This window comes from Caretta caretta, chromosome 3 (genome assembly GCF_965140235.1).
Source record: "Caretta caretta isolate rCarCar2 chromosome 3, rCarCar1.hap1, whole genome shotgun sequence".
Classification (NCBI taxonomy): Eukaryota; Metazoa; Chordata; order Testudines; family Cheloniidae; genus Caretta; species Caretta caretta.
In genome coordinates, this window is record NC_134208.1 from 137,163,596 (window position 1) to 137,189,595 (window position 26,000).

General features: G+C 38.2%; 1 protein-coding gene across 19 annotated transcripts in view; it reads left to right on the top strand.

Annotated features, from left to right (window-relative positions):
* The window catches only part of RYR2 (ryanodine receptor 2), a 719,935-nt gene that overhangs the window by 630,871 nt on the left and 63,064 nt on the right, over positions 1–26,000 (top strand). For 11 of the 19 annotated variants that reach the window (XM_075126918.1, XM_075126921.1, XM_075126923.1 and 8 more), the window contains 10 exons: positions 6,655–6,735; positions 7,718–7,806; positions 8,494–8,622; positions 11,557–11,661; positions 13,853–13,934; positions 15,357–16,660; positions 17,650–17,717; positions 20,982–21,129; positions 23,690–23,776; positions 24,774–24,992. In XM_075126918.1, the coding sequence (XP_074983019.1) occupies positions 6,655–6,735; positions 7,718–7,806; positions 8,494–8,622; positions 11,557–11,661; positions 13,853–13,934; positions 15,357–16,660; positions 17,650–17,717; positions 20,982–21,129; positions 23,690–23,776; positions 24,774–24,992 (2,312 nt within the window). Of the gene's footprint in view, positions 1–5,225; positions 5,259–6,654; positions 6,736–7,717; positions 7,807–8,493; positions 8,623–11,556; positions 11,662–13,852; positions 13,935–15,356; positions 16,661–17,649; positions 17,718–20,981; positions 21,130–23,689; positions 23,777–24,773; positions 24,993–26,000 lie in introns of all 19 variants that reach the window. The other 8 variants (XM_075126917.1, XM_075126920.1, XM_075126922.1 and 5 more) reach the window with 1 other exon arrangement.

Here is a 26,000-nt window from a genome sequence, read left to right on the forward strand (position 1 = left end):
CAGAAAACATGTTGACTTTTCCCCAACAAATCATGTTCATCTATGTGTCTGTTCTTTACTATAGTTTCAAACTATTTGCCTGGTATTGTAGTCAGGCTTACCGGCCTGTAACTGCCAGGATCACCTCTGGAGCCTTTTTTAAAAATTGGCATCACATTAGCTATCCTCCAGTCATCTGGTACAAAAGCTAATTTAAATGGTATGTTACATACCACAATTAGTAGTTCTGCAATTTCACATTTGAGTTCCTTCAGAACTATTGGGTGAATACCATCTGGTCCTGGTGACTTATTATTGTTTAATTTATCATTTTTTTCCAAAACCACCTCTAATGACACCTCAATCTGGGACAGTTCCTCAGATTTTTCACCTAAAAAGAATGGCTCAGCTTCAGGAATCTCCCTCACACCCTCAGCCATGAAGAGTTAGTTTCTTTGCAATGGCCTAATCTTCCTTGAGTGCTCCTTTAGCATCTTGATCGTCCAGTGGCCCCACTAGTTGTTTAACAGACTTCCTGCTTCTGATGTTCTTTAAAAAATAAATTGCTGTTACTTTTTGAGTTTTTGTCTAGCTGTTCTTCAGATTCTTTTTTGACCTTCCTAATTATAGTTTTACACTTCACTTGCCAGAGTTTATGGTCCGTTCTGTTTTCCTCAATAGGATTTAACTTCCACTTTTTAAAAGATACCTTTAAATACAGTTTGCAAAGTATCTAATATTATAATCTGCTGACATCTCTTAAACAGATATTGTAAATTTGAAAATCAATTTTGAATCAATTCAAATCAAAACCAAATCAATTCAAAAACAAAATTTTTTATCTGTTTTGTGAATGACATGTAAATTATAAAAAGGAAATTGTTTTAATATCAAAATTTATTTTTTCTTTTTACGTTGTTAGGTGCTTTTTTTAATTTCTCCCCAGTTGAACAATTGTAGTTAGTTTCTAGCCAATTTTATTGTGATAGTCTTATATACCAGTACAGTGCTGGAATCTTTGGGGGAAAAACACTGCAGGGAAATGTTGATTAATAAAGTGTGTAGTGTTCAGTTGGATTTTTTTAATGTAATGGAATTATTTCTGTTTGTCTTAGGTTCTTAAAAAGCTTATTTTTATAAAATCTAAATATTGTGGGAAATGTGACCTGATTGTTGTCCCTTTAAAGATTAGCCTTTCACCAATCTGCATGACTGGCATACATTCCATTTGATAACACAGATAGAATAAAATACAGAAGAGCTGTTAAAAATCAATAATAGTACAAATTAGTTAAATAGGCCCCAGTCCTGCAAAAACATACTCATTCTCTTAACTTTAAGCATGTTTTTAATGCCATTGAGCCTGATTCTCAATTACACTGAGGTCCATTCGTACTGCTTTAGCAGTTAACTTTAAGCATGTGCTTAAGTTTTTGCAGGACATGACCTCGTGTTAGTGGCAGTCACATACATCTTGAAATTAAATTCATATCAGCAATATTTATAAGCTGTTGAAGCTGATAAGGGAGTGTTCTGAATCGGTGTATTTCCTGCTAGCATTACTGCATCCTGTTGCTTGGGAGAGTTGCCTGCTTCAGCCTGTGCTGTAGCAATCCTTTCCATCTTCTCATCTCACTAGCAGAGTTTCCAGCTATGAGGGCCCTGCACTTCTGTTTACACGAATACTAGTTTGCTTGGGCTAGCAGAGGTAGTTGTGCGTGGCTCAGTGGGGGGGGGGGGGAGTAGGTTACTTTATCTGGTTTGAGCTCTTAAATGATCTGTTTCCTATGAGATTTATTGTAACTGTGGGGCAATAAAGAGACAATGACAGACATGTGGCACTGGTAACTCAGCCAAACAACTTCTGAATCTTTTAGTGGAAATAAATTAACTGGTGTTACTATGGCAGATCTTTGTTGTTTGACAATTGTGCATTCATCAAAATTGGGCCTTTGTGCCTTTTAGAATGGTAAATATTTTTAATATATAATGTCCCACAGATTTATTTAACTATTAGTAGCAGTGGGGATTTCAAAATGGGGGGGTATGAAAGAATTAATGAACTGAGAATCAAACACTTTCAAGGAGATACATATGCTTGTTACATTCAATCTTATTTTTATTTTACTGCAGACGTTGCTTCTGTTTGTATACATCATATTATCAGACTCGCAACTGCACACACTGTAGGCATAAAGCCATTCATGTGTGTAACCATACCATTTATGTGCAACATGGGCAATGGCAGCATTTTAACCAAATAGTTACATGTTTAAGCAAATGTACTATAGTATATACATCACATCAATTGCAGCTAACCTAAGCAGTGACTCACCTCCCTAAGTCATGCTATATGCAATATGTATATTTGTAAGTACACTATATGTATAAATGTTTGTGTGTGGAGGCATGAATTTGTGTATGTGACGCCAAAAGTGGCTTGCTTAGATTTTAAGCAAAGAAATGGATCTGAATTCCAGAGGTGTCACTTGTAGTTTCCAAAGAGACTCCTCTCTGTAGTTATTAAATAATGTTTTTATCCTGAAAAAATGCTGATGTTACCAGCATTTCTTTCTGAGTCAGATTATGGTCTGTTTTTTTAGTGCCAAGGATTTGTCATTCTAAAAGAGAGTCAGATATTTTACTGGTTAGAAGAATTTGATCTCTGTAATCAGTACAGGCATACTGCTCAAAACTGCTTGTGATTAACATTGAAACATGTATATCATTTGTTTTTAAAAAGGAATCTATGGGTCTGATTCACCACTGCCTTTGTTCCTTGTGATGGGGGGCATACAACACTACCTTTCTGACTTGGTAGAATTTTGTGTATGATTTGTACTCATTTTACACAGATGTAAATACATTTTCCATGAGGTACTGTGAATGATCAGATCCAATATATTAGAAGGAGGGAGGATAAAACTGAAACAGTAAAACCTCAAAAGACAGTCTTTCTGAATACGCATTATCTCAATGAAAACCCACTTACAAAAAGAAAAGGAGTACTTGTGGCACCTTAGAGACTAACCAATTTATTTGAGCATGAGCTTTCGTGAGCTACAGCTCACTTCATTTTGCGAATACAGACTAACACGGCTGTTCCTCTGAAACCCACTTACAGTAACTCAAATTATGAAACCTTCTGTATAGAGACATTGAATGAAAGACCCAAATGCTTTGCAGTGTGCAAATTGCAATTTCTTTTACAGCAAACTGATTCTTATAGTGAAGTTGATGTGTCAGGAAATGATTTCATTATAAAGGAATATTGCTATCATTTAATTCAAGGCTTTCCTGTCCCTCCCCACCTTCCCTGAATGTCTCCAAAACCTGAGAAGGGGAAAAGAAAGAAAAGCAAAAGTGAAGAGGTACTAAGAGGGAGGTGAAATGGTAGAAGAGGAAAGGAAAATAAATATTTTCAGCCAGTTTAAAGGACATTATCAAAAGATTTATATTTTTAAAGTCCTCCTCAACCATTCCTCTTACTTTGGACTTTCCCTCTCACCATAGTCAAAGTGATGCTGAAGTTTTTAATAGCACCAAACTTGTATCTAGTGTTGTTTTTATGTATTTTATTAATATATATTTTTAATATTCAGTACACACACACACACACAACCACTTAAAAGTCAGGCCTGGGACACTCAGTATTGCCAGGTTATAAGCACTATGGTCTCGCTAAGCATATGCTTTTAAGTGCTTTGCTGAAATAGGGACTTAAGTATGTGCTCTGTTCAAGCATGAATATTCCATTAAAATTCATGTCTGGAGTGCTCAGCACCTTGTATTATCAAAGTCAATATGAATATTAATTGTTTTTGAGAAACTTTTTGAGTGAGAAATGAAAGTGAGAAACCAGTGCAGTTAAGTGCTGTTGAAAGCTCCTACCAAGCTTTGTACAGTAGTTTGTTTAGAAAAGCCACTGTTTTTTCTTGTGACTGTACTTCTTTAACATTCACATCTCATTTAGGCCCTAATTCAGGAAAGCATGCTGAAGTGTTCATGTGCTTAAATATTTAAATATTTTCCTCAGTTGAGGGCCTAATTTTGCTGCGTCTACTGAACTTATTTTTCCTGTCACTTTTTATTATGCCCTTCCCCCACCGCCCACCTTTTCCAAGTGAAAGTGGTCAGTTAGCCCACATGGCAGAGTTAAATTTCACTTAGAAGAAAAAGAAAATATCCACCTGGCAAACTTTTTTTTTTAAAGGTGCGTGTGGGGTGGGCTACATAAAATACATGTGAAATATTGCTCTGTTAAAAAAAAGTTATATTGAACCTATCTTTAACTGTAAGAGTAATATAAATAAATTTTACTGGAATTATTATAAATTATTAATGCAGGTAGGTTTTTTTTTTAATATTTCCTTAATAGTCTTGATCTGTGTTCTTTGTTTATGCCAAACTGCCACTGAAGTCTGAGAGATTTGGATACTCAAGGAATGTGTGGTTAGGCCTTTTGTAGGCTTGATCCTGGAAACACTTATCTATGATTAATTTTCCTTAAATGTGTTGTCCCCTTGAAGTCATTGAAGTCTCACGTGAGTAAAGTTACATGCATATGTTTTTGCAGGCTCAGGTTCCATAGAGATAATTGAGATTCTGCAAAAGTAATACTCGATCCTGCAAGGTTCTGAGCATTCTGGCCCCAATCCAGCAAAGCACTTAAGCACATACTTAATATTAAAACATGAGGAATCCAACTGAGTTATAAAAATAAAATGCTCAATATTGCAAGATGCTGAACATTCCAAGTCCAGCAAAGTGTTTAAGCATCTTGCAGAATTGAGCTCATATATAGTACTGTTGATTAATATACTACTTGTATGCACAGGAGCCTCTTTTAGTCTTTTGTGTTTTGTTATTTAATTAGTTGAAAGGATTTTCAATCTTGTACAGTTGAAAAGCTATATATCTGGTATTAATGTCTGACCCAGAGACAAATTGTGTTAAACATCATCTGTAGTACTTGATTCATTGTCAGGGAGAGGACTATGCCTTTTTTTTCTTTTTGCCATTTCAGTGAGAATGCAGCAAGAATTAGGGGGAGGAAAAAAAGATATTTTAAGTCTCCCTATGTTTGCCGCATTTTTATATACACCTGGTGATACTTGGTTTGGTCACCAAATATTGTGTCTTGCTGGCCAACAGGGAAAAGAGTGAAATGATTTTATATACTTCTTTTAATGTTCACATTAGTTTTCAAAATGGTTTTGCTTCCTAACCCTACCATTATACTGAAGCCTCTCACTTTGAAAGTCACAGACTGCGGACTGGTAAGTCCATTGGCTATTTGTAATTGTAATCATTCATAATTTTTATGTACAGTAAGCATCCAATCATATTCCTGTTTATACATTATATATGCATATATATTATCTCTCTAATTCAAGCACTCCCAGTCTGGGAGAAGTTTTATATTTTTGTTTAACTCTCATTATTTCTTTTATTCACCAACTGAAAAGGATAATGTTCTTAATATCACATTGGATTTAGAAGTTCAGGTACCAGTCCAAAATGCCTCCTATTTTTAAGAAAACTTTCAGAATTAATATACTGTACTTTTTCAATTTACTTGCATTTTTGTCTTTTATTTTTATGCCATCATCTACAAGTAACAAATGATTGCACATTAAAATTCTCTATATTTAAAAAAAAGTTGTTTCCATTTTTGCCAAGAAACCATTTGTCCCCAAAATATTTGTATAAAGCCCTAATAATGAAATCATTTGCCTTTAATACTCCAGTGTAGTTTTGCTTGCTATTATGTCTTCCCTCTGTGCGAATTTATCAAGCTTCCAGTTCTACTTTGTTAATCCCTGATCTTTCCTAGAGCCACTAATGCTTCCCCTTTTCTCATTTAAACTTCCAGGTTGACTCTCTGTACTGATACAATTAATTGAATGGATACCATGTTAGTGTACCAGATTTTCTTCAGCAATTCTGAAGATCTTTTACAGCTCTAGACACCTGGATAACCGCTATCTATAGAAAAACTAGGCTGTAGGGCCAAGTTCTGCAAGAGTCCTTAAGGACACGCTGAAGTCCATCCCTATTCAGAAAAAACACTTAAGCACATACTTAGTGCTTTGGTTAACCAGAACTAAGGGAATTTGGTGGCTAGTATCCCCTGGCTTTCAATGAGAATTGGTTGCCTAACTCTTTTAGACTCATTTGAAAATCCCAGGTTAAGTGTTTTCTGAGAACATAAATGTCTATAAAGTTGTTGGCTTAGTTTGCTTTTAAAAATATATTTTTAGAGGTCTTCTTTTCTGCAATACTTGATTAATTTTTCAGGCTTTTCAATATTTATCAAACATTGGAACAAAGTAAATCCAGTATTAAGCTTTGTACATGATGCAGACTTCATGCCAACAAAAATAAAAGAAGAGTGTAAAAGATGGATTTTTTCTAAAATGTTGCCAAGCCCATGCTGCTGCATTTTATAGAGAGAAATTTGTGTCTTGAAATGTAAATGTTCTTTTCTTATGGAAGAGAAATAGCACCTATCTGCCAGCCACATGCCATGCTTCAGATAGAATAGTGGCTATAAATTGCATTTTATATGTTTGTTAATGGTGACTTTAGATTAAATATGGAGATTTGGTAAGGGAAGTGGGGAGCTAGTTGACAGTCTGTGATAATTTGTACCTCCATCTGGGCTTTCCACAGGAGAAAAAGTAATGCAGGATGACGAATTCACCTGTGACCTCTTCCGATTCCTCCAGTTGCTTTGTGAAGGACACAGTTCAGGTTTGTGGGCAGGCTGCCAGTCAGCTGAGCCAAGGTGATGGTAACCAGGGATAAAAGCTCATCAGTGCTGAAGGCTTGGCAAGTTTTAAGGAAATATTATGAAAGGTTCCTGAGTAGCTGAACTGTACATGAAAGAAAAATATTTATGTGGAGTTAAAATGTCAAGTTTCCTTGTTCATTTAAACATTGGGAGAAAAAAATGGCTCACAAAATGATAAAACTCCTGGAGCATGAACTATGTGAAAGGTAAATTAAATAGAAAATGAAGTTTACTCTAGTTTTAGCTCCTGATCACTAAATGGGAGGAAAGTCTTAAAGGAGGGCTTTGCAGCAAACATATTGTACTTTGGCATGCAAAGTATTTTTAGAGTTCTGGTTCTCACTGAAGGTGGTTAGGGGGCTTAAATGTCATCCCAGGAGCATATGGGAGATCTTCATTGAAGGAGGAACAATAGTTTTTCATATATAACATAAGGAAATACTAGCAATTTCTTTTAAAGTATTTTTAATATTAGTTCACTTACTCATATACTTTGTGGTATTATAAAAAAAAGATTCCAGTTTATAGCTGTCAAACATATTCATATCATTGTCATCAGTAATGGCATAAGATTTAATTCGGATTTCATTTAGACTAGTGTAAATCGGGAATAATTCTAGTGACGTTAATGTAGTGACATCAGTGTAAAGTTGATATAAGTGAGATCAAAGTCAGACTTATAATATGTTCACAGGAGAAACCAGATATTAGAACTTGTAAACTGTTACTTGATCTCCTCAATAAGATGGTACCATTCAGGCAGATGTAAACGGTTCAGTGAATTAAAATATGGATTTAAACAGGAAAGTTACTTAGAAGATGTTTCAGTCCTTTAAAGTAGGCTTTGACCAATGGATTGTACCAGAATTTATTTTAATAAATAATTCTGAAAATATTTGAGATTTAAATAAATGTTAATTTGAACTCATCCTCTCATTTTAGATTTTCAGAATTATTTGAGAACTCAAACTGGTAACAACACAACTGTCAATATTATCATCTCCACTGTGGATTACTTACTGAGAGTTCAGGTAAACCATCTTACATACTAATTGCAAATAAATACAGGTAGCTGTATTTTAGCATTTTTGTTGTTGTTTCTAAAAATTCCAGTATGTGGAAAATCAACCTTTTTTTCAGTTGTTGTTGCTGTTGTCAGTATTACTGTGTGTCCTTGCAAGTTCTTTAGAGGCTCGGTGGTAATAACAATAAACCTTTTTATGTTTTGGAGCTCATTTTGATGAAGTTTCAGCTGACATTCTTTAAGGGAGATGGAAAGAAGAATTCTGTGCACAAAGAATATTCAGTTCCTTGATTTAGCTAGCTGGCAGGCAGACAGTATAAAGACACATTGTTCACATGAACAGCACACAGCACTGTGTTAATGATTTAGTCAGTTTAAGGGCCCATATGTGTATGTAAAACTTGAAATAAACAAAAAGACCAGGTAATCTAGACAAAAGTTAGATTTTGAAGGGATTTTTGGTTTTGTTTTGTTTTTCCCTGTGGGTTTCACTGGAGATGAGAGAGAAAATGCATTATGTTGATGATACCTAAAATGTCTGAGATTATTTTAAATCCATATGAATAAATGGATATTTTTTTTGCTCACAACGAAGTTTGCTTTTAAAGTCTACTTTATGAAAATGCTGATGAACACAGGAGTGGCAGTTTGAATATCTGACCTGCATGTGTTGTTTCTTACATCTGTTTTATAGGAATCAATTAGTGATTTCTACTGGTATTATTCTGGGAAGGATGTTATTGATGAGCAAGGACAACGTAATTTCTCCAAAGCAATTCAAGTTGCAAAACAGGTCTTCAATACTCTCACAGAGTATATTCAGGTAAACTGCTCATTGCATGAAATTAGTAAGAAATAATGTTTTGAAATATGTGTAGTAGCCATTTGTTATTTTTTTGCAAACTAAGAATCTAGCAGATTCCCACGTATCATTGAATTATCTCCTCTTTTGCTAACCAAGACTTCTTGTGTCCCAGTATGTAGCCAGTTGTGTCCTTTTCTTTCCAACAGGAACCTTGCCATTATAATTTGTTTTGCACCTCAAGACTGGACTACTGCAATGTATCATACTATGTTCTTCACGTTTGCTTTATCTGAAAAGTAAAACTAATGTAGAATGTGGCTGTGTGCTTAGTAAGTGGAATATCATGGCATATTCAGTCAGTGCTCTGGCTTCTTGTCAGTTTGATTATAAAGCTCTGAATACACTGCTTGAGAAAACTCTTTCCCCATGACATATTGCCACATTTCAGATCTGCAGAGACTTGCCTGACCTGGACCCTCTTTGCAATAAACAAGAAGAAACTGCTGGCAGGATGTAATGAGCACCATAAAAAAGTTCTAGAAGAAATTAATAATTCAGTACTGAGTGCAGGGCTTGGAAGGGGTGCAACAAAATATGGAGCGCCACATTGAAGGATAAGAAAAAAATGGAATAGCTGTCTCCATGCCATGGATGGAGAACCATCCATTCTGTGCACTGACTAAGGCAAGGGGTCTCATAGACTTTAAGGCCAGAAGGGACCGTCATGTTCATCTAGTCTGACCTCCTGCCCATTGCAGGCAACAGAAGCTCACCCATCCACTCTTATAAAAGACCCATAACCTCTGTGAGTTCCTGTATTCCTCAAATCTTGATTTAAAGACTTCAAGTTACAAGGAACCCACCATTTACACTAGTTTAAACCTGCAAGTGATCCATGCCCCATGCTGCAGAGGAGGGGGAATAAAAACCTGGTCTCTGCCAGTCTGGCCTGGAGGAAAATTCCTTTCGGACCCATATACAGTGATCAGTTAGACCCTGAGCACGTGGACAAGCTCCGCAGCCAGACATCTGGAAAATAATTTTCTGTAGTAACTTAGAGCCCTTCCAGTCTAGTGTCCCATCACCAATCATTGTAGGTCTTTGCTACTAGCAGTTGCAGATCGGCTACATCCACTCCATAAACTTATCAAGTTCAGTCTTGAAGCCAGTTAGGTTTTTTGTCACCACTACTCCCCTTGGAAGCTCGGTCCTATGGAAAAACTTGAATTCTGTCATTTCCTAACTTTTGAGTACTTGACTTTGCAATCTTCATAACGTTATTTAATGTAGTTTTTCTTTTCTATGTAACTAGCTAGAATTTTTAAAGAAAAAAATGGCAATCAAATTCTCCTAGGTTTAATTTTAATGTACCCTTTATTGTTCTCTTAAAAAAGGATGTGTGATAAATGTTAGTGGAAAGTGTTAGGTTCACTGCCATTCATCCTATACTATATTGGATCCTCTATCCATGTACAGAACTTCTTTCCCCATAAGTGGGCACTCTATGTGCAGATTGAGGTCCCATATAATTCATCTATTTTTTAGTGAATGTCACTACCAGTATGCTACAATATACTAGTCTTTTCCCATGTAAAATAATCGAGTGAGAAATGCTGCTTATGACAATATGAAGTGATTTAAAATAATTTGGGGCCTTTTTGCTGATTACACAATATTTTCATTATGGAAGTTGAGGTTCAACTGTCAGGAGAGTGTTTAAAACTACACTATATGAAATCATGGCAATTATATTAATCAATGAAAGGATCATTTTGATAAGCCAAAAAGTAGCTTTACCTGATAACTATTTTTGAGAAATTATCCCAAAAATTAATGCTTAAAAGATAGGGACAGACTCTGATCACATTATATGTCAGGAGTAATTCCACTGAAACTAAATGGACTTACAGGACTATGAAACCTATATGAGTGAAGATTCAGGCCCCTAATCATTGTAATTTCTCTTGGGAAGGATTTATTTAAAGACTGAGCATACAGACTATACTTTTTTATTCACATTCAAATCTTCATTATGGAAATCTGTATTATTTTAGACTTCATAGGAGTGAATTGTGAAAGTACTAGCTTGAATAAGTATTAGCAGAGGCTGGTGATATGCAAATGTATACACACAGCTCTAACAGATTTGGCCCGCTACACCCAAACTATTCTGTTCACAGTGTTAATAAATATCTTATTCATTGTCCTTTGAAATATCATCTGATTTTTGTAAAAATATTATTATAGCATTGTAACACCAGACAATGTTTTACAACAGGTGAAACTTGCTGAACAAAAAACAAGAGGCCTGATTCAACTCTTCTTAAAATAATTTTACCAGAACCTCATCATTGTTACTCCTGATTTACAAAAAGAAAAGGAGTACTTGTGGCACCTTAGAGACTAACCAATTTATTTGAGCATAAGCTTTCATGAGCTACAGCTCACTTCAGCTGTAGCTCACGAAAGCTTGTGCTCAAATAAATTGGTTAGTCTCTAAGGTGCCACAAGTACTCCTTTTCTTTTTGCGAATACAGACTAACACGGCTGTTACTCTGAAACCTGTCCTGATTTACACTTGCTTAAGTAGAGGAGAATTAGACTAAACATCTGTGCCCCTCATGAGATTCCAATTTAAAGGTGCAAACTGGTACTCTTCCGTGAACATTGAGATCCATTTTTTGTTGCTCCCTTTTTACACAGAACTTTGAAAATGTGGCTTTAGTTGCCTTAAAGCAAAGGAAGTGGTAGGGATATTCTACAGTAATTGTTATCAAATGAAATTGTCATTCCATTTATGTTTCCACTTTCCTTAACAGTTCCTAAAATGCTTGTGTAGCAGCTCTCAGCTGGTCATATTTTAGGTAACCTGATTCTAATTTTATCCTAATGTTTGATGTAATTCTCTTGCATATAAACCCTGTTCTCCTTTTCTTGTCATCTGCATGGTAGGGTCCATGTACAGGGAACCAGCAGAGTCTGGCACACAGCAGGCTGTGGGACGCAGTGGTTGGTTTTCTTCATGTGTTTGCCCACATGCAGATGAAACTATCTCAGGTATCATGTACTTTTTTTTCTTATTTTTTAGTTACTAACTTTTTACAATACATTAGCTGAATTGTTGATCGAACAAATTATTTTCATATTAAGAGAGCGTGACCAGAACAACAATGCAAGGGAATATAGAAGAATTGAGGCAGTATAGGCTATGAACCAGTGGGAGAGAAACTTGGCCAAGTGATTACAGAATGACACAGCAACTCCTATGATCCAACCCATTCTTCAGACACCAACTTCCTCTGTAACTTTGGGCATGTCACTCTGTGCCTCAATTTCCCCATCTGTAAAGCAGAGTCATACATACCTTCTTACCTGTCTCGGGGGGTGTGGTGGAATATTTGAAAAATAATTTGATGTACTCAGATTAAAGGTGCCCAACAAGTGGGAAATGTTTTTTTATTGTTGTTATCATTATTTTTAATCTCTGTTGTTACTTTTATAATATTTAAAGTTATAGAGCTCTGAAGACCAAGATTTTGGCTATTTTTATTATTATTTTAGATTCTGATATGATTTAAGAATCCAGTCTTTGCATGTACCACAGAGATGAAAGTTGGGATTTAGTGTCGAGTGAAGGTTGATTTCTTAGTTCTGCTGAACTTCTTAGTGCTATAGACATTCTTTGTCTTCATGAATAGGCATATTCTCACAGCAGGTGGCACTGTGATGAGTGCAGCCTTTCCTAAATGATAAAGAGGAGACGCGTACAAAAATAGAGGTGTACCAAAAGCCTACACATATTGTCATGGTTACCAAAATATACTTATTTTAAGAATGAAAAAGTAGGCTTGTTCCACAGCGTGTGGAAAGTCTGTGGCCAAGCCAGGAGTAAAATCCTCTTGGGTCCCAGTGCAGTGCTTTAAGTATGAGAAGACATCCTTTTCTCTTATTAAAAGTTTCTGCTTTCTGCTTTATTCACTGTTCATCCTTTGCACTGAATGATGCAGGACTCCTATGGTAAAAAAAAATGTGATCATGTTATGTCATAGCCATGAGGCTTTGCTTAATAATAGGGCGAGGGAAGTTTATAGAATTATTAATATTAGTTGCTAGATTAGACCTGATGGTTTCCTCTTAGTCTACGGGACAGTGGCAATGTCTTTTTCCCATTTGGAGCTCAAGCTCTTGGGGACTGGGAGCATGTTCAGTATCTCAGTATAGTTGACATATTGAGAGATCTTTGAGGCTTTGAACATGCCTAATGCAGATGGGATGCTCAGGTATTTTCATAGCAAAGTTTTAATAAATTCCTCGGAACAAGTGTAAATACTGATTTTCAGAGTCTTTCATAAATTGACTAAATCTGGGTGGATTTCATTGGGGTTGGCAAATGGTACCTCTTTGGTGTACCTCATAGAGGCTGGCCCTAGAGCTCTTCCAAGAATGGTTGGAAATAGATTTGAACGTCAGCAAAACTACTCATTTTCCCTAACTTTGTAGTTGGAAGCCACTGAACTTTTTATGGTGAAATATATGCATGAGGCACAAACATGGGGAACATGGGGAAATTTCAGATGAAATCGTTAAAGATTGTCAAAGTTCTATGTAATTGAAGTTTAATAACTTTGTTTTACTTCTTATAAAATGTTCCCAACTATGACTGATCTGTCACTTTTTTTGGTCTTATTTGAGCTCTTTGTAACTCAATGCTATTGCTGTCATGACACTTTTCTTACGGCCATGTGGGTGGGAACCTGATCATCCCAACACTAACATCAGTTTAGCAAACATAAAGTATTATATAGACATCATCTCTTCAACTCCAACACAGCTGCATACTATCAGAAAAGCTTTTCTTTTCTTTATTCTCCATAGTAGCTCAACTTGCACTATGGCTGTATTAAATTGCTGTTTCTTCTAAACATATAAGAGTGTGTGTATGTGTTTTGCTACTATATGAGAGTAAATAGTTGGATAAATGTGTTTTCCTTTTATTTTCAGATCTGACATAAAGGGCCAAATACACTAATGGCCTCTCAGCTTCTCAGTCTGATTTTCCCTAAATGAAACCTACATGTGCACACACAAACACTAGTTCAAGTTGGCAGTTGTATGTGTAAAATACCTGTTTTACAAGGACAAGTTTCTATTTGTGCAAAATATGTGCATGCAAGATCAGAGGCTGGGTTGAGGTTGTTAAAAATATTGGCCCAAAATAGTCTTATTTACAATGGATTCATGTTTGCAGGATTCCAGTCAAATTGAATTACTGAAAGAGTTAATGGATCTTCAGAAGGATATGGTGGTCATGTTGTTGTCTATGCTGGAAGGTAATTTTAATTTATTTTAAAAGTTTATTTTGCAAGTATTATAACTTTGTCTTTTCCTCTGCATATTTTTTTTCACAGCAAAACCAATGTCTCTTCCTTTTTTAGTATTTTAATGTTCATTAGTTTATTATCAGAAGAGTTGTTGATCTTTAAAGGCTCATGGGAATTATTATAACTATAATTTACATGGTGAGCAATAATGTATAAATTAATTAAATCAGTGTTAATTATGCACATGCCAGCTCAGTTTGAATCATTACAAAGATTTACTTATTTCCATGTGTTTGGCTTCTGTTTTGGTTCAAATGAGATGCTATTTGCTGGTGAAGCTAGAATCCAAGGTTCTTGCTACAGAAGGAAGCTTCACTATTTATCAGTTGTTTTATTTACTGTGTGTTAGCAACTTCAGTGTGCTGCATTTAACATCACACTTTTTTTGTATTGACAATTACCATAACCATGAAAGAATGGGCTTTGAATTCACCTGGGTAGGTCTATCATGGCTCTGGGGGATTGTCCTGTTTAACATTTGCAAAAGCTGCTATTGCACCTCAACTTCACGCAGTAGCATACAGCCATTGTAAAATATGGCTTTATTTATTGATTAGCAGTGGCCACTGGGACCTTCAGTCAAGGACCAGGACCACATTGTGCTAGGCATTGAATGAACAAAGATCGTCCCAAAGATACCTATTTTCTCCCTCAGAACCAGAAAGCCTAATCTCCACAGCATATCTAAGCTCGTCAGAGGAATGGCAAAAAAAGTCTTAATGTCACTCCTAAATTCCATCTCCCATTCAGCACTCTACTAAATGTGAAAGAAGTCTTTGATGTATACATACTGACATTTATCTCCTTCTTTCAAAAGCAGTGCTAATCCAGTCCCCTGCACTCAAGGCAGGACTAAGTAATAACTAGACCATTCCTGAGAGGTGTTTGTCTAACCTGCTCTTAAAAACCTCCAATAACGGAGATTCCACAACCTCCTTAGGCAATTTGTCCCCGTGCTTATCTGCCTGACAGGAAGTTTTCCCTAATGTCCAACCTAATTTTGCCTTGCTACAATTTAAGCACATTGCTTCTTTTCCTATTCTCAGAGGCAAACAAGAACAATTTTTTCACCCTCCTCCCTGTAACAACCTTTTATGTACTTGAAATCTGTCATGATGGCCCCCTCAGTCTTCACTTCTTCAGACTAAACAAACCCAGTTTTTTCAGTCTTTCCGCATAGATCTTGATTTGGTATAGTATTTTTAAATGATAACCTGTATAGTTATACACTGAAGACTTGCATGCAACCAGATCATTTAGTAATTTGTAAATCTTACCATGTGATGATTTCAGTAATCATTATTAAATGCTTTTATTTGCCAAAATGTTCATTGTCACCAATGACTGGTTATTGCATGTTGCCACCTTTAGGTAATGTTGTGAATGGAACTATTGGCAAGCAGATGGTTGACATGCTAGTGGAGTCTTCCAACAACGTGGAGATGATTCTGAAGTTTTTTGATATGTTTTTAAAGTTGAAGGATTTAACTTCATCTGATGCATTCAAGGAATATGACCCTGATGGTAAGGGTATAATTTCAAAGAGGGACTTTCAGAAGGCCATGGAAAGCCATAAGCACTACACCCAGTCTGAAACTGAGTTTCTACTATCTTGCACTGAGACGGATGAGAATGAGACTCTGGATTATGAGGAATTTGTGAAACGGTTCCATGAACCTGCCAAAGACATTGGTTTCAATGTTGCTGTTCTCCTGACCAACCTTTCAGAGCACATGCGCCATGATACCCGGTTACAGACTTTTCTTGAGCTAGCAGAGAGCGTTCTGAATTATTTTCAGCCCTTCCTTGGACGCATAGAAATCATGGGTAGTGCAAAGCGCATTGAGCGAGTTTACTTTGAAATAAGTGAGTCAAGTCGAACTCAGTGGGAGAAACCTCAGGTTAAAGAGTCAAAGAGGCAGTTTATCTTTGATGTAGTAAATGAAGGAGGAGAGAAGGAAAAGATGGAACTTTTTGTTAATTTCTGTGAGGATACCATCTTTGAAATGCAGCTAGCTGCCCAGATCTCTGAGTCAGATTTGAATGAGAGGTCCACAAATAAAGAAGAGAATGAAAAAGATAAGCCTGAGGAACAGGACCCTAGAATGGGCTTCTTCTCCCTTGTGACTGTCAAGTCAGCCTTGGTAGCCCTCAAGTATAATATAATGACTCTTACAAAAATGCTCAGCATGAAGAGTCTAAAGAAGCAGATGAAGAAAATGAAGAAAATGACCATGAAGGACATGTTCATGGCTTTATTTTCTTCCTACTGGAGCATCTTGATGGGCTTACTGCATTTCACCTGTAGTGTTTTCCGAGGCTTCTTTCGCATCATGTACAGTTTGCTACTCGGAGGAAGCTTGGTAGAAGGGGCTAAGAAGATCAAGGTAGCTGAACTTTTAGCCAATATGCCAGATCCCACTCAGGATGAGGTACGTGGCGAAGGGGAAGAGGGAGAGAGGAAACCCACAGAAGCTGCATTGCCAGCAGAAGATCTGACTGATCTGACAGCTTTATCAGATGATGGTGACCTACTCTCAGACATATTTGGCTTGGATTTGAAAAGAGAAGGAGGCCAGTATAAGCTGATTCCTCATAATCCAAATGCTGGTCTGAGTGATTTGTTGAGCACACCTTCCTTACTTCCATTACCTGAGATGCAGGAAAAAATTCAGGTAACAAACTATATTTTTACCCACCGTGTTTCAGTCTGTTCTGTGTGGATCAGAAATAAAACTTACAGCTATGTTTGTGTGATTTTAGTTTTTTTCTTAAGTGTGGCATGCTTTTTAAAGAAGAACAGTGAATTACCAAAGTTTAGTCTTTCTGGGATCACGAGCTTGAAGCTGCTCAGACTAGTCAATGTTATTTGGTTTGCTTTTAAATTCAAAATTCAGTGTGTCTTTTGTAAATGCAAAAGGAAATGTCATTTTCCCTCACTGTAGCGTTGGTTAATAAAAAATGCCTTGATGTTCAGCAGTATGACTGTTGCCTTTTAGCCATGTTTTGGAGGCTGCATACCGTATAATGCTGCTTAGACTTTGTAGATGAGGTTGTTTGTGTTGGTAAGGGGAAGAGCTCAACCTGGGGCACACTTCTGTTTTGTCTTGTGTTCCTAAAGTTCATGCTTCAGGGTTTCATCAAGGTATTCTAGGAGGGTTTTGTTTCAATCTCCTTCCTCTGAAGCATCAGGAATGGAGATGGGACATTGGACATGGAGGGCACAGAGCATTCTCTTTCTCAGGTGCATGACTGGTTGGTTCTTGCTCATGTGCTCAGGGTCTCACTGATCAGCATACATGGGGTTGGGAAGGAATTGTTCCCCAGGTCATATTGGCAGTGACCTGGGGGACTTTTCACCTTCCTCTGCAGCCTGTGGGTACAGGTCACTTGCCAGGATTATCTGGGTATCACTTAATCATTTCCCTGCCATTGCAGGGCTTGGATCAATGGTACATGTCAGCCCTTCCTAGTCTCTTCCTGTTTCACTTACCAATTTAGTATCCTGTAGGTTGTAATACTTGGATCTCAGTTTGATTGTTGGGTTCAGTGTGCGGTGATAAGTGGTGTTGGTGGCCTGTGATATAGAGGAGGTCAGACCAGATGTTCTAATGGTTCCTTCTGGCCTTAAACTCTATGACATTTTTTATCTGACTCATTCAAGGAGCAGAAAGTGAATGAAGGTGAAAAGGAGGAGAAAGAAGAAACTAAATCGGAACCTGAAAAAGCAGAGTAGGTATAACCCTAGATCTTGCTCCTAAGAACTGTAGTTTGTTTTTCTGAGAAGTCAGTTTTCTTTACAGGTAGTCCCTTGCTACTTCATTTCTGTGTCATAGAGACATCTCACATGTCTGAATGTAGGTTTCCTTTCGCACATCATCCTCGCTGGCAAAGGAGCCCCTCACAGTCCCAATGCAGTGAAACCAGCATAAAATTGATGCCATTATGGTGGTTTTATGCCTTTCTTTATTCCAGTCCATCCTTCCCAGTCCTGTTTCCGACTGTGATCACTGTATTTATGTGACACCTGGGATAGCAGTCAGCTTTCTCTATAGTGCTGCTCTATGATAAGTCTTTTAATGACTAGAATTTACACTACACTACATCTGCTGTGGTGAGGACTCCAGGGTGCAGAGAAAGCAGCAGGATAGTACCATAACATAATATAAAAAGAAAAGGAGTACTTGTGGCACCTTAGAGACTAACCAATTTATTTGAGCATGAGCTTTCGTGAGCTACAGCTTGAATGAAGTGAGCTGTAGCTCACGAAAGCTCATGCTCAAATAAATTGGTTAGTCTCTAAGGTGCCACAAGTACTCCTTTTCTTTTTGCGAATACAGACTAACACGGCTGTTCCTCTGAAACCTAACATAATATAGTCTCACACTACCTCCCTCCCTTCCCAGGAGAGTTAAGAGTGTAACTTTCACTGTATGTACAAGCCAGGGCTGGGCTGCTTGAACAGACAAATTCCCAATATCACTTGGAACTAAGTTCTCCTGTGTTCAAGGCCCCATGTACTCCACATAAAACTGAACCTAATGTCTACTTCAACAACCCCAGCTTCTGTAGCATTCTGGTGCAGAAATTCCACAGGCGCATTTATCAGCGGGGTAGCTGTGTTAGTCTGTATCCACAAAAACAATGAGGAGTCCGGTGGCATCTTAAAAGACTAACAGATTTATTTGGGCGTAAGCTTTCATAGGTAAAAGTGGGTTTTTTACCCACAAAAGCTTATGCCCAAATAAATCTGTAAGTCTTTAAGGTGCCACCGGACTCATAGTTACAGGAGCATTTGAATTTAAAACTAGAAGGCTAAATATGTAAGTAGCCCCGCGTGCATTTGTTTGTGATACTGAATGCAATTGATTGTATGCTGTTCCAAAGATTTCACTTTTCAATCTTCCACACATGTCATCACACACACCAAGGGGAACCCTGGAGGTTTTGGCAGAGAATAGTTAGGGCCTTTGGCATTTGAGCAGGTTTGGGAGGCAGAGTGGGATTGTGGGACAAAAGCGAACATGCCTGAAATTTAATAGTTATTTTTAAGGTTCAGAGTTAAAACCCCTTTAAGATGGAAGAGGGAGTTTATCACTCCTAGAACTATTGTTCCAGGCTATCTGCTGATTAAGGAAGAAAATGCTTTGATTTACATTCAACTCTAGAGCTGTGCCAGAACCAGAATTCCTGTCCTATGAAAAATGTCACATTTCCAAATGTTTTTCCTTTTGACTTGGAATTAAAAGTTGAAAATGAAAATTTTCTATTGGATGTAAACTATGGTGCCAGGCAGCCCAACTGCCAGATGGGCACCCCAGGGAGCCGACTAGCTGGTAAGCCCAGGAAGCCGGGCAGCTGAGGGAGCCATCACCAGACAGGCTGCCCAGTGTGCTGGGAGGCTGGGGACCCAAGCAGTCTGCCTGCCGACCCTCCAGTCAGCTTGTAGGCAGGCAGAGAGGAAACCAGATGGGCTGGTCAACCTGCTTGCCTGACTGGTTTCCATCAAAAGGTTTGACAGAGTCAAAATGTTTCCACAACATATATTGATTCCATAAAATCAGAATTTTCCAATGGAGAAAAAGATTCCATCAGAAAATGTTTGACCAGCATTATTTAGTCCATATCTAAAGTTTTCTTGGCAAACACAGTGGCTAGAAGCATTAAACATACAGACAGAACCACATAAGTTCCAGAGAACAATTTTATAGTAAGGTGTACGGTCTTTGGCAAAGTCTTTGGGTACAGGTTCACCTAATGAACTGTGTGCAGCTGCTAGGTATGTAAACCAGGGTGATTTTGATTTTACAAACCTTGTCAGTCCAATATTGTTTTGGCTTTAGCAAAATTCTGTGTGGGCATGGCTCACTGCAGGATCACAGTTCAGTGCTCTTAAATTTTTATGCAGCACAAACTTTGTCAGTTTTCTTCAAATGTGCAACTCAGCCTTTCTCTTTGTTTTTGTTTTTCTAAATTAGTGCAACACTGTTTTAGGTCCCAAATTAGTAATAGAATGAAGGACTGAGTTAAAAATCAAATAAATGTAATGGAATACAAAATACAGTGTTTGGTTTTAACTGGTAACATAGAGTGAAACTACATCCCATAGTTCAGGATTCCTCGTTTTCCTTAGTATAGCTGATACATGACAAACACCTGAAATTGCAACAATCAATTCTTGTTCCTTCCTCCATTTGAGTAAGTGCTTGTGGTATCCATGACTGTTGGAGAGGAAATACAGAATCCTAAACTCAAGACTTGGTTCGTAAATAGAGGAGGAAATGCTTTTCAGTTATTCTGTTTCAAAACATAAATGTATTGTAAGTTTTAAGTCAACTATATTATGTTATGGTGCTATCCTGCTGCTTTCTCTGCACCATGGAGTCCTCACCAGAGCAGATGTGATGTAGTGCTGAGGGTAGAGGAGAGCCACCCAAAGTGCATTACAGAGCTTAGTTCTATTGGTACTAACTACAATAATATGGAGTGGGGCTTGGGAATAGGAAGGGTGGAGCAGATGGATCCATAATTACCTGGATTCACCAATCAAATATCCTCATTTAAGAGAGGCTACTGTAATGCAGTGGCTGCAGTATCACCCACAGAACATTTTTGCCATTTCTTTGTGGCCTGAGAGGGAGAATTCCTCTTCATTTCACGTCTTCTTCCCTGCACGAATCATGGCGACTGTGGCTTCATGAGGGGACAGGATTTCCCCCTTACTGTGGTGGGACTGTAAACAGGAGTCAGTAATGTGTCCGTGGTAAAAATGTTGATGTCCATGGTAATTTTTCAAAAAATTGAATGACTGAATGACATAATTCCCCCTTCCCCCAATGTCCGTCACTAAGTATGGGCATTTTGTCACGTGTCCGTCGCACAACATGGTGGTGCCAACCCCTGACTGTAAACATCTGGGCGGGGAAAAAGTTTATAATAGATCTCTAGTCATCTTCAGTGACTCAGCACACATTATGAGCTCATTTTTTTTCTCAGGGGAGAAGATGGAGAAAAGGAAGAAAAAGCCAAAGAAGACAAAGGGAAACAGAAGCTGAGACAGCTTCATGCACACAGATATGGAGAACCAGAAGTGCAGGAATCAGCCTTCTGGAAGAAAATCATAGCATACCAGCAGAAACTTCTTGTAAGATGTTATCTACATTGGACTGAGTACTTGCATGTTAGCCAATTATGTGTACCAGGAACTTGTTACAAAGGACTGCAGAAAGTGTCTGTGCATCTGAGAAAGCTGTAGCAACCTTCACTCACTCTCTGTCCTCAACCCACCCCCAAAAAAGGCATAAAAACAAAATGACAGTGAAAATACCAATGTGCTAGGCAAAATTATATATTTTTTTTGAAAAACATTAATGGCCTTCTTCAAAGCTGCGTGTAATGTGTGCCTTTAAATATGCGTGTACACTCTTCATAACCACAAAACCATTCTTTTTTTTTCCCCACAAGCTGTTAGTTGTATATGCAGTTACCCAATTTGTGAATGCAAATGTGGGGGTTTGTGGCTGGGAATGGATGCACATGTATTTTGTATTTTTAGGGGGTGGAAGAATTATATGCAATCTTGAAAATTATTTGCCACAAATGTTCATAGCTGCATTGCAGCTGTGAAGTCCTATTAGTAAGCAGCACAAGTCTGCTGTGTGGGTAATTAACCATTGGAGCAGTTTTCCAAGGATCATGGTGGACTCTCCATCACTGGCAATTTCTAAATCAAGATTTTTTTTTAAAGATATACTGACGTTCAAAAGGAATTGTTCGGGGGAAGTTCTGTGGCTGATGTTATGCAACAGGTCAAACTAGATCAGGAATCAGCAACCTATGGCCCACGGCCTGCCAGGTTAAGCCCCCTGGTGGGCCGGGCTGGTTTGTTTACCTGCCGCGTCTGCCGGTTAGGTCGATTGTGGCTCCCACTGGCCACAGTTCGCCGCTCCAGGCCAATGGCGGCTGCGGGAAGCCGTGCAGGCCGAGGGATGTACTGGCCGCCACTTCCCACAGCCTTGGAATCTATGAAGGGGAAAATTAGAGTGGAGAGATCTCAGAACTCAGAGCAAAATTTGATGAGTTCAGAAGCATGGCAGTATCCTCTCTCACAGGTAAATTACATTTGTCTCTCAGGCTCCGGCACTATTCAGAGGCTTTGCTCAATATCTGAAAGGCACAAGGTTGAAGAAACTTGGTCTCAGACCTGTGGTAGTGGCTACAGAGCCTTTCCATGACAACTACCACAAGGTATATCAGGTTTCCTCTGCTCTCTCCCAGCCACCCATGGATCCAAGCAACTCTCTAATCCATTAGCTCTGCACCTGCCTGCATGACAACTCGACCACACATATTCCTGTAAAAAGAGCTACTACTGAGGCCATAGTGTTCAAGGGTCTTCAGGGTCACCTTTCACTGCCTCTCTGCTTTCTAGCCCCTAGGGCAGTGATAGACAATTTCCCTTGTATGTGAGACCTTTCACAGCAGCACATGGGACTGCAGAATTTTACCTTTACTGAGAGAGAGATAGAAATTTATGAGGCATATGACAAACCAATTTAAAGAATTTTTGAAAACCCAGTACTTCGTATAAACTAGATTTAAATCTGTGTAAAAGAGATGTCGTACATTTTGCATGAAATATTTACTTTTTTAAAACTGTCTTGAAAGCTCATATATATGGAAAATAAGACTAATTAAAGGAACATATTTCTCAAATAATACAGTTCCCCCCCCATTTAAATACATATTTATGCCATCTTGTAAATTGTAATGCATTCACAAAAGGGGGTGGAGAGTTACAGTTACACGTCCAGCCTTATCTTCAACATTCCCTGATTTTTTGAGTGATTCACTTTGCAACTATAGCATTCTTTTATTGTATTTTTTTTATATACGTGTAGAGATAGATAAGAGTAGCAACTATGGATGTTTTAAAAATTAGCCATTGGAAAGATCCAAAAGATTTAGTTAGGTTACAAGTTTAGCTGCACATCTGAAACTTACCTGAACTGTTCAAACCACGTCAGGCTACAGACTTTATGGGAGCAGGATTTCCATGGGATTTCCCATATTTCCACTTTCAATCCTGTTGCAGTTGGAACTAGAAAGTACTATATTTCCACTTTCAATCCTGTTGCAGTTGGAACTAGAAAGTACAGTGGCCTTACAACATAATTTCAAGACCAAGTTATCCAAGCTTTTCACTCCTCACAAGGTCTAAGATTTGGTTCCAAATTCAGCTGGGTTTTATGATTCTCCCACTCTAACTGAAAACCTTGGTAAACATGCAAGCAATTTTTGGAGGGGATTGTGGGAAGAGGTGTTCTTCTGAGGGTTTTTAACAGTAAAACTCTGCAAGTTTTCTAGATTTGGCTACTTTGAATAATTTTTATAACATAAGGTTCTTAGAAGTAATTTTTATGAGTTCATCAAAGTTGACTAAATCAATATATAAAAAGAAAAGGAGTACTAGTGGCACCTTAGAGACTAACCAACTTATTTGAGTATAAGCTTTCGTGAGCTACAGCTCACCGATGAAGTGAGCTGTAGCTCACAAAAGCTTATGCTTAAATAAGTTGGTTAGTTTCTAAGGTACCACTAGTACTCCTTTTCTTTTCGCGAATACAGACTAACACAGCTGCTACTCTGAAACTCGATATATAAATAATTTATAGATAAACTGTATTTTTTATTTTTATTTTCAGAACTATTTTGCTCGCAATTTTTATAACATGAGGATGTTGGCTTTGTTTGTTGCTTTTGCCATCAACTTCATCCTGCTCTTCTATAAGGTAAATTTGTTGTATTATTACTAATCAACCCTTGTGCTGCATAATTACATGAATTTGAAAAATATGGGAGACTGCGTAGCCAAATTAACACACTAACTTCCAATTAAAACTAGCCAAAGAATGCATAGCCTAGTGGATTAAGGGTCGACTTAATATTTCAAATGTGTTGAGTGCTTATTTTGTTAAAGTGATACCTCTATTAAAATTTCTGTTAATATTTTTTCCATCAGTACAATTCTAAACAATCAGAGAATCTTATATAAAACATGCCACACATACCAAAAATCTATATGTCTGACCTCTCCACACAGAGACAAGGCAGGAAAGGGTTAACGATTTAAATACTCAAATTAAATAAGGCACAAGGCTACTTAGAGCCTACTGGGCCTGCACACTGAGGGTCTTCACCTTCCTCATCACAGAAGTCCATCTCAGAGCACAGCCCCTCTCGGCCCGCACACTAGACCTTGCCCCAGTTGGTCTGCATAGTTCAGAGACTGCACAAAGAGAGGGAGTGCAATTTGTGGAGGGAGTGCATAAATCAGTCCTTCAAAAGGTAGTTAGATAATGCTGCTCCAGGCTATAGTCGCTTTTCCACTGATGACTCTCTCCTGTCCCTGGAAGCTGCCATACCTAGACGAGTCCCTGGCAGAGCCATGCTATCAGGGATTCAGATCAGGGTTGGTCAGAACTACAGTGTGTGTTACAAGGCCTCCACCAAGAGGACCATGGCCTCTCATGGATCCCAAGTGATCCGTCAAGTTCGGGGCAGCTTTTCTATGGTGAGGGAATGGCAAAACCAGTCATCCCAGTGGAATAAAGTGGAGGGATCTCTGAGGTATTTCTAGAGGAGATTTTGTCACAAAAAAAGGTTCCCTTCCCCCCATTTACATCACCCTTGGTTTGTCTCTTGTGATTTATAGTACCTAGCCTGTAGAAATGCAAAACTCCTGTCAAATGAAATAGTTGTCCCACTGACTGTGAGTGATTTGAACAGGTCTCCACCTCTGCTGTGATAGAAGAAAAGGAAGTTCTTGTGGTAAATGCTGAGGAAGACTCCAAGTTAAACAGCCTGGAAAGTGGCTCCCATAGGATCATCGCTGTGCACTATGTCCTTGAAGAAAGCAGTGGCTATATGGAACCCACACTGCGGATTTTGGCTATCCTACACACAGTCATCTCCTTTTTCTGCATCATTGGATATTACTGTTTGAAAGTAAGAGGTCGAGGAATTTAACACTGTTTGTTTTTGTAGGCCTCTTTGCTCCTTTCTATTGAGTGATGTGCAGTGGAACAAAATCACAGAAATTTTGCACAAACAGGGTGGGGACTCCCATGAAGAGCCACTATGTTGCTGGCCTCCCCTATAAATAAGTTATGCATGTGATGAACCTCACAAGAATTCAGAAAGTGAGGCCTGTCATTTGAGAGAGGTGGAATCCCTCCGTATGGCATGTTCTCATAGGCTCAACACATGGCCATTTGCCATGTACATTAATCCAGCCCTGTTCTGACTGAGGTGCCACCTGTGGCTTTCAAATAAAAGTAGAGGGGAATACATGTGACCAGAGGAGGATGGATTACAATGGCAGCATTGCATGTCAGCCGGCTGTGCTGCACAAGAAGCGTATATTGCCAAGGGTGTGTGGTAGTTGGACTAGAGTTTCTGACTGATCAAGGCCTTCCTATTGTCCCTTTTACACCTCTGCCAGTCATGTTTTATCAGGAGTGGAATGCAACAGATCAGCAGCTCCACTCAAAGGAGGCACATGAATAGCATTTCTCTTTGCACAGGTTTTTATGCTGCAGGAAATTATTTGGCTTCTAGTTATTTTTCCATCTTATCTTTAATCGGTTACCTTTTCTTTGCCAAAGAGACAGGATCTGCTTTGCAAGTGAAGGCAAATGGTTACTAGGTGGCAGATTTCCTTATGCACTTTAAATACTTCCACAACACCAATACATAGTGAAACGCATTTTCCATGATTGGGTGTCAGGTGGCAAACACAGTACCATCTCCACGTCCTGCCTTTTGAGATATGGCTTTCTTTTTTCTGTGTGAGTTTTATGGAATGTCTCTCAAAAAATAATTTTTTATGTTTATCCTCTTGGTAGACATGAATTAAAAAACTATTAAAGTAACTGTTTGCCATGATGATTTCCAACAGTTCCTGATGCCCTGAATGGAAGACATTGTCCTTAAAAGGAGTAGTTCTAGTCTCGG